Here is a 9,632-nt window from a genome sequence, read left to right on the forward strand (position 1 = left end):
ACAGGGTGGCTGGTCAGAGATGAGAAAACAAACTGCCTGAGTCTTCACTTGTTTGTCACTTCGCTTTTCTCACTTCCCACTGACTTTCATTAGCGACATGATTCCTGCAGAGGGAGGCTACTGGCAGCGTTTCTGAATATAATGGAGAGCCACTGGACCTTTTCCTCCAGCTCAATATGATTGATTGGATTTGACAATGAACTCACCATTTCAGGGGAGTCAGCATATGCCGACAAACCGGGCTTTATGGAATGGAACATCTCATTGTCCAAAACAGGCAGCTCCGCTAAAAGAAACAAGATCCACCCACATCAAATAAGCAGCAGCTATTAGAGGCATTAAGAGGTTTAAATCTGCTTGAATCTGACAAAATAGGCTTATTACTGAAATAGTACATGAACCCAAGTGTAACCTGTGTTCCCTGAAGTGAGAATTTATAGGTTTACAGAATGTAGAGGCTGTGAGAGTAGCAGAAAAGCTTAGATATCAGTCAAGCTTGTTACTCTGCTGTAAATCAGTGAGGTTAAGTGTTTTACAGACAATTTACATACATTACACAACACTCATCCTGCATATGATTTAACCTGCCTCTCACCTCGATGCTGATATCATAAGAAGAGTAAAGAGAAGCAGAGTTACCCGAGTCGCTCTGGATGAAGGTGTAGACGTGAATGCGAGTTCCCGTGCTCCCTGCGTCAAACATCACGGCGTAGAAGATCCGGCTGTGGTTCGCCGGACGGCTGAGACTCGGAAGGATCCTGGACCAGTCCAAAAAAGAGGTTTGGACTTGGGCTCGGCTCAGTCCTGCAACGGCGAGCAGGACCAGGAGGAGAAGAGGCACGGTGAGTGGCTTCATCTTCACTCTGGAGGAGCAGGAAAACACAACAGGTCCTCTTATTACACGTCTGTACCACTAATATTCACCTAAATCGTTGTGAAGCGCTGGAGAGAGCAGCTCACACTGCTGCTGACTAGTAATGGATGTTAAATTACAGCATGACAACAGCAACAGGAAGCAATCAGGTTATTTGGACTACTGAATGTGGCCACACCCCGTCAGACTTCCCAACATCAGCCTCTTCACCTGCTTAGTCAACTCTTGCAGAACATTTAGAGAACATCACAGTTTCACCGTGTTCAACTTTAATTGCTGGACTTTAATCCTTTCATCTTCGTGTTCGATCAATACACGGCAACCGAAGCGAGTCTCGACATCTCTCTACAGAAGAGCAGAAATTACAAAAAGTTAAAAGCGTTGCTGTGAGAAACTCCTGCTGAGAAACTGTCACACTGATTACACACACAAATTCAACAGAGTGGGGACATTTAATGCAGAAATTCTACTGCTTTAATAATTCTATTTTACAAATTTCAGCTGTTTAACTTCTATTTTGGACTGAAGCAAAGATTAATATAAATGTTACAACTGGACTGTTAATGGGATCTACAGCATGACTTCACAGTTACAAGTCTGTCCAACAACTGGTCCCTCAAGCTCTGTCCCTGTATTCCTTCATTATTTATTTATCACTGAAATGTTCCAGAAACTAAGTGGGATCTATAAAGAGGAGTTGTGGCCACAGATGAATTCCTCAAGGTTTTATTTGCCTATTTAAAGACTGCATAGTCCTCTGTGTGACTTTTCACTTGTGACCTGGATTTTTGCTCATTTACATCTGCACAAAATGACACACCAATCACCAGATGACACTAATATGCAGAAATTTCCATAAACTGTTTGCAATGTGTGGTAGAAGCTGCCAAATGCTGGAGGAGATGTGGTGTAATCATTTGCAATCACAACGTGTTTGTTTGTTTTTTTCGAATCACACCTCCACACAATTATCTGCCATTAATAAATAGCTATCCAAAACGTGCTACTTGCTTTCTTTCTCAGCGCGTGACTGGCTAGCTCCATGGGGGAACAGGACCACTATTATTCAAATTACAGGGTTTTCTTTGCTGAGTGCTTGCTGCGTGTATGAAATGTGCAGTATGAACTTTACTTGCTTAGCCCATTATTACTAACCTTGCTGAAAAGGGGGCAAAAAACTGCAGGTAAATGTAAAAGTGTTAAGATATTAACTCTCATAACCCCAAAAGATGCAGGCAGGCTTGAAAGGCGGAATTGGACCTTTTGTCAGATCCTGAAAATTAAAAACTGAAAAAGATGTCAGATTTTCAATTTTCCAACGGCCTATGCCTATAAGCATCATGTTTCACATGACTTTATTCTACATGTCTTAGTAAGAATATTCACCAAAAGCAACGTGGACAGAAACAAAATCAGTAAAAACTAAAAATGATGTGCTCCGTAACCTAATGGAGACTTTTTGTTTGAACTGCAGGTTGTGCTGACACAAAGTAGAGATAAAACAAATACAGAAAGAAATTTAGAGAGATTAAGAGCAAAATAAAACACACTTGAGTGAGAAAATAAATATAGCATGGCTCAAAAACTGTACAGAGAAACAGGTTGTTGACATGCAGAGTACAGTGAAAACCGGCTATTAAAAAAAAAAAAAAAAAAACTAATAAAAAATTACATTCTCTCTAATTGTGCGGTTTCCATAGAGGTGCAGGACTTTATTTTGCTATAAAAAATGGTCCCACAGTGAGGAAATATGTGACAGAATTTTAATAAAAACCATTTGGGGCTCAGAAGTTTAATCATTATGGAAAAGATTTCTATTCTACATTATGAACATTTTCAACATGTTTTCAGATGTAAAAGTCATTTCCTGCATATACAAGCAATACAATTTGACTCAAGTCATTAAAGTATTGCACATTGGCATTCTTCTGAATTCCACGTGACAAAAAAAATGCAAATGATTTCATGACTTTGTCAACTATTCAAAATACAGTTTATATAATGACTGCTCCACTTTTTATTGATGAAAATGCGTTGTTTTGGTTGAGATTTCAGGGTGCAGCTACACCAGAATAAAGACTGAGTTGAAACAATTGATTTATCCATGTTTTAATAAAGGATTTTCATATACAAAATCATAACTGGACTGCAGACTAGTACTAAAAACCTCCAGTAATTTAAAGCGGGACAGTCATTTTTCATCTTTTGACAGTTTAAGATCACCTGATTTTGTATTTTCTTGACTTTCATACTACCAGCTTTATTGCTCTTGACGCGATGCACCACTCCCTACTTTTCTCTTCATTATTTCTGACTTCAGAAGGTTAATTTGTTGAGCATTAAACTGTACCGTTTATTTATTTTTTTTATTTTGGCGAAGCATTCACTGACTTATGATCTAGATTCCAGTTTTTTGATTCATGTTTTGCTGCACCAACATGCACACTGTCAATGTCTGTTATTAAATCTATTATATTTTTGTTACTATCAATCTTAAAACTCAAACATGACATTTTGCTGGGCGACGGCATCCTAACAGTGGTTCCAATGGCATATGAGAGGAACATGTATGAAATTTTCATAAGTGTGGTAGTGTGTACTGAGTGACTTTTCTATTTGCACGCTGTGGACAGTATGTTCTAATACAAAGTCAGCCTGTGAGAACAAAGACAATCTTCTGTCATTGTCACTGCTGTCTGAGCGTGGTAGAAACATACAAATGAATGTCTGTATCCTCAAATTAAAAGTCCCTGAAATCTCTGAAGGACTCCACTCTTTAAGATGTGGATTTATCAAAAACTAACATAAAATAATCCTTTTGTATCAAGGATTATCTAACCCTACAATGTTATCAGGACTTTTGTGACGTGTTCTTTTTCTAGTTCCATTCATTCACATCTAGTAGTGATGGTATCTTATCATGTTTTGTCTCAGTCTTATTCTCTCCATAAAAATCTAAACTTGTTTTGTCCTATTATTATTATCAATCCTCTTTAAAGCTTTTTGAGCTGCACTGATTTGTATGAAAGCTGCTACAGTTTGATCTAAGTCATTATGTTTTTAATATGTTTTTAAAATCCAATTGAATATCTTTGTGCTTTCTTATGGTGCTGCCTGCATCTGTGCTGGACCTTTCGGCAATTTTAGAATGAAAATAAACATACTTTTATTGTAGCATTAACAGAAGTGAACCACAAAAATCTACTACCACTGTGCCCACAAAGTTAATAATCTGCTTTAATCTGAGCTAACGAGGTGCCATTGAACAGAAGCAGTGTAAGTTCAATGAATAAAAATGCACGGAGGAATATGTAGTCAGTCCTCTGTAATTCACAGGTTGATGCACGCAGCACTTCAGTATTTTTAAAAAACAAATTCAGGTTTTAAAAGTTACTAGTGCAGCTAAAGACAGATGACAAATTGTCTGCATTAATTGTATTCAATGCACCTTAAAACTGATTTTGCAAGACTTGGGTGAACAGCATTCTTCCAACAGCTTTCCCTCATCAGTGCATCATCAAAACACCAGATCAGTCCAAAATCTCTCATAGCTGGGTCTACACATGCACTCACTTGTTAAGAATACGGTGAAGGATGACTCATCTGACCATATTACTTTTTCCCACATCTCTGGTTTTCGCACCACTCGACCCTCAAATGTGCACTCATGAAGGGTTTATTCACCGCAGCTCGACTATAATATCCCTCTCTGACTGTTCTGATGACAGTCTGATCACGTCCTGCACTGACACTCTCAGTCCACCGAGGAAGAATTCATTTTTTCCCTTAGATATATCACAGTAATGCATAATACATGTGAAGCATTACCACATGAACTACTAAACGTGACTATCATAGGAGGACAGCAGGAATTTGTGAAGCCACTGACCAATCCTTACAGATTTTAAAACTGTAGTTGCATACATTCATAGACATTCTTCCTTGTAATAGCAGACATGCTCACGCTACAATATCTGAAAATAGTAGCACATCATCACAAACTATTAAAGTAAGTATTAGTATTCAGATTTTCATACCATAGGATGTAATCATAGAGGAGAGCACCACATTACTTGAGCTCATGGGGAAACAAAATGGAGACTGTGGTGTAATAATGTACTGTAAAATTAGGTATATTTTGCAGTGACAAAGCACAAGCAGAATGCTGGATGGAAAAATGTTTGAGGCAATAGGGAGGGCTTGAAACTCCTGTAATCTGAGCCTGGCCTAGCGGACATCCTGAATTGTAGCTTCTTTGATTTGGTAACTGCATTATTAAATCCTGATTTCACTTTAAAACCCTCTTTACTAATGCCTTCCCCATAGATCTAAACGCAGATTTCATTTTAGCCACTGTTACAGTCTGTGACTTAAGCCCCTACCATGTGTTCCCCAACAATGAGCCCTCTTCCAAAGACATTTAAAGCTTTATGTCTTGATAAATAATCTGAAACTTCTGGGCCTGTTCAGCTTTTTTTTTTTTTTTTTTTAACATGTAGCAGGGCTTAACTGTACTATGCAGTTAGTCACTGTGATTTACTGCCTGCTATGTTCATTGTGCAGCATCTTAGTTAACCTCCTGTTGTTTGTAACTGTGCTATATAAACTGAAGTTAAGCCAGCCATTTAATGGCTAATATTAGCATTCAATTGTTTGTTATCCATTAATGTTTTCATGTTAACCTGAGAAGTATCCTCTCTACAGTGAATACTTTTCAGTTTGCTTTCCCATTGATCTAAAGGCAGATAAACTCTGTTCTTATTGAACCCAGCCATGCAGTCGTTGTGACTGAAGCTCCTTCCATCTGTGCCACAGCAATGAACCCTCTATTAAGGTCAGTTAGATCTTTTCCTCTGTATTATTGATACAAAATCAGAATCATCTTGGCCTGTCTGGCATTTATTAACTGCTACAGAGTAGAGATTTCATGAGAACCAATACATTGATACCCATTTGATACTAAAATTCTGAAAATGCACTTAGTTGTTGTGGCATTGAGGTTACACAAAGCACCACAGCTGTCATAGGTAGACTTCTGGAGATTGTGGGTTTTCAATTATTCAGTACATTTTTTGTTGTCACAATATTCTTCCATATATTTACTACACAGAAGTTACATTTATTCTTTTTTTCATTTATCAAGCACCTGGGCACTGCAGTAGAAATGTTACAGCACCATAAAAATGTTAACAAATTATATATTGGATACAATGTTGTTTTAAATACGTTTTTTTACTACTTGAAGGTTAAATCCCAGTACCAGCTACCAAACTTCTTACATGTCTTCCTCTGAACATGATTGGATGTTTCTTATGGCATGCAGTACACCTGTGCGGAAGCACCTGCATTCAATATTCAATTAGGTTTTCCTGTAACTTGCCACCTATATGTAGTTAAATCAGCTGTTTGAGCGATAATTTAGACGCCAATAGCAATACTATTTAACTACTTGTCTTCTGTTATTGTGGGTTAAAAAAACAGCGTTACAGTTACGTTTTCTAACGTTAAACCAAGAAGCATCCTCTGTACGGTGAACACAGTCTTTTTGCCTCGGTCAAGCGTTTTTCGTGTGTTTAGCTAAACACTGAAGTTAGCTTCCATTAAGTTTGCGGACCGTTTGTTAGCTTCTCGCTAGCGGTGAAGTGCTAAAGCTAGCCGGTGAAGTTTGATAGCCGGCTAACGTCAGGTAGCTTCCTGCCGCGAGTTACAGCGAGCTCACGGAAAAAGAACTCCGCACAAACACATTGAATGCACTGTAAAATACACCGTACAGAACCAGAAGATACGTTAGTTAAGTGTTCTGTGAACGTTAAAGTCAGCTGAAGCTCACCATGATGTCCGACTGTCAGCTCTGCTCTGACTGCCGGCTCCGCGTGACGTCATCCCAACGGTTTGTTTATTTATTTACTTATTTATTTAAATAAAACCAAATATATCTAGCACATATATAATGGATTGGATATCATAAATATAATAATAATAATTTAATTTAATTAATACACAATGATACCAATTTCACTGGAAAAGAAAAATCCGGTTTACACAAATATTTAATCCAAGGTTTCAGGGTAGAAAAATTTACAGATTTCCACTAATTTTTAATACATATACATATTTTTTTACTCTTTACATTGAGTTATTTCAGTAGAGAGCTCAGTTCTTGGAGAAAAAGTGGAAAATTAGGAAGGGATTTAGCAAATTTCTGTATATAAATAAAAAAAAACCCTGCAAATTCAGTGAAGAAATTACTCAGATATTTGAGATTAAGAAATTATCAGTAACAGATGATATCAAGACAATACAGACTTAGCAGTTTCAGAAAATGAGATCCATCCAAACGTCTGGGATATTTCACACTTGACAAATAGTTGAGAAAACTGTTAAGAAATTGTTTCTGTACTATTCTTACAATTGACACTTATTTTCTCTATTAATCAGTTAGTTGTTGGTCTATAAAATGTCAGAAAATGGTTTTGAAAAAATGTCCATAAGTGTTTCTCAAAGCTTATGAATTATAAAGACACTCAGTTTCAGAAAGAAAACAGAAAATATTCACATTTAAGAAAATGCAATCAGAAAATTTAGATTTTGATATATTTTTGGATTGCTGAAACTGATTAATCAACTATCAATTCTTATTTCATGTAATTTTTAAAAAAAATGTACTTCTTGAGCCTTGTTTCAAATACAGTAAGGTGATGGAAACTTCAGCAAATATGCTAATTATTATAACACTTCATATGTGAAAGTTCACTTCCTTTCAGCGTCAGTAAAGACTGAGTTATAATATTCTCACCACAGCTTTGGTGACTTCTCACATACTGGGTTAATAATGTGGAATAAATTAAATAATTACATACTTGTACTGGAACAGCAGGACTGAAAGCAACAAACAGCTGGTCCAGTTTGTGCTGTGATAATAGAAGAACATGCAGCAGTTCTTTATCTCCTATGATTACATTTCAGCAGCAGAATGAGAACAACTTCCTGTATTATCACCAAATTTCCATCTCCTGAGCTAATAAAGCACCATTTAGTGACATCTTTTTTTGTCTTTATGGTCCAGAATTTGATTTCTAGTGGAGTTGTATTTGACTAATAGGTTTCTTCTGGCTGAAAATGACAAACAAATGACAAAAGACAGTCAGACACTGTGCTGGAGATGTTATCAATGAATTTTGAATCCTATTTCTCAGTTCACTTCGTCTTCCTCTCCATCGCCCTGGTCTGGATGGATTCAGGTCTGGCAGAGCTGTCTCAACATCTTCCCATTGTTTCTGTTCACTGTTTTTTCACCACTTTGGCTGTTTGTTTCACATTATGGTCTTGTTGGAAGCTCCAATCCTGCCCAAGGTCAACTTTTTCTGCAGACTGCCTGATGTTTTCCTCCACAATCTTAACATTGTCCTCCTTTATCATGACCGGGCTGCCTAATAAACTCCCTCAAAGCATCACATTCCCACCATCATGTTGAGTTTTTGGGCTTGAGTGCTTCTCCTTTCTGCGGCCAAACATTTTCATCCTATTCCACCACAGAGCAGCTTTCTTCTTAGTGCAGCTGAGGATTTGTGTGTCTATTGGGATGCTCTTGGTGTTTATCCTTGGATTCCTCTTGGCCTTGACCATTGCTGCCAGTGCAAGACACTTCTGGCTTCCTACCAGGTCTTTGACATTTCTCAGTGTGGAACTTCTTGTAGCTTTCGATGATTCTTTGTACTTTGGCCACTAGACCTTGAAGACACTTAGATATGACTTTATAGCCTTTCTTCATCCTGTCAGCAGCAACTCTCTCTTAGTGATCGATCATAGTAGCAGCTTACTAAGCTGTTTGGTTTAAGCCAAGACTTAGAATGGACAAGTAACTGACTACAAACTACTGTATCAGCTGTTCTTAGTTTATAGTGCATTAGGACGCTCTAGAACAGGGGTGTCAAACTCATTTTAGTTCAGGGGCCACATTCAGCCCAAGTTGATTTGAAGTGGGCTGGACCAGTAAAATCAGAGCATAATAACCTATAAATAACCACAACTCCAAATTTCTCTTTTGTTTTAGTGCCAAAAAGCACATTCTGAAAAATAATTTCTTAAGAAAAGTAAGTTCAGTTTCAACAGTATTATGCCTCAGTTTATCATTTACACATTAAAACTTACAGATCACAGTTTATCTATAAAGGCACAAAGCATTTACTCACAGGTATCTGGAGTAAAAGATAAAGATAAGTATTTTACTTTATGATCAAAATGACAAGTCAGACAAAAAAGAAGACAAAATATTACAAAAATGAGACACAAAATGACACAAATAACATAAAACAAAACAAAAAATAGACAAAAAAATTGATAAAGTTACAAAATTACACAAATGACACTAACAAGAAAAATGAAAACAAACGAAACAAAACGACAAAAAAGACAAACACAAGCGACAAAAAAACCAAAATGACAAGTCAGACAAAAAGCAACAAAAACAAGACACAATATTACAAAAATGAGACAAAATGACAAAAGAACAATGAACAATCTAGTATTTTACTTGATGATCCAAACAACTTGTCATGGTCTAGAAATTATTTTAAATTGATAGTTTCACAAATTTACAATCTGCAGTTCATGTCTTCTCTGTAATTTTTACGCTGTACAAAGTCGTCCAGGGGGCCGGATTGGACCCTCTGCGGGTCGTTTTGCCCCGCGGGCCGCATGTTTGACACCCCTGATCTAGAATGTGATAGAATCTGCAATTTTCTATGGATCGGGTAGG

The 9,632-nt window shown here is 37.2% G+C and overlaps 1 protein-coding gene across 7 annotated transcripts in view; it reads right to left on the bottom strand.

Annotated features, from left to right (window-relative positions):
• entpd5b (ectonucleoside triphosphate diphosphohydrolase 5b) overlaps window positions 1-6,756 on the bottom strand; it is a 63,775-nt gene extending 57,019 nt beyond the window's left edge. For 6 of the 7 annotated variants that reach the window (XM_055015692.1, XM_055015689.1, XM_055015690.1 and 3 more), the window contains exons 1-4: window positions 6,705-6,748; window positions 1,085-1,219; window positions 640-863; window positions 207-286 (exon numbers count right to left, since the gene is read on the bottom strand). In XM_055015692.1, the coding sequence (XP_054871667.1) occupies window positions 207-286; window positions 640-856 (297 nt within the window). In that variant the 5' untranslated portion in view covers window positions 857-863; window positions 1,085-1,219; window positions 6,705-6,748. Of the gene's footprint in view, window positions 1-206; window positions 287-639; window positions 864-1,084; window positions 1,220-6,704 lie in introns of all 7 variants that reach the window. The other variant, XM_055015688.1, reaches the window with a different exon arrangement.
• Window positions 6,757-9,632: the final 2,876 nt, after the last annotated feature.

This window comes from Amphiprion ocellaris, chromosome 12 (genome assembly GCF_022539595.1).
Source record: "Amphiprion ocellaris isolate individual 3 ecotype Okinawa chromosome 12, ASM2253959v1, whole genome shotgun sequence".
Lineage (NCBI taxonomy): Eukaryota > Metazoa > Chordata > Actinopteri > Pomacentridae > Amphiprion > Amphiprion ocellaris.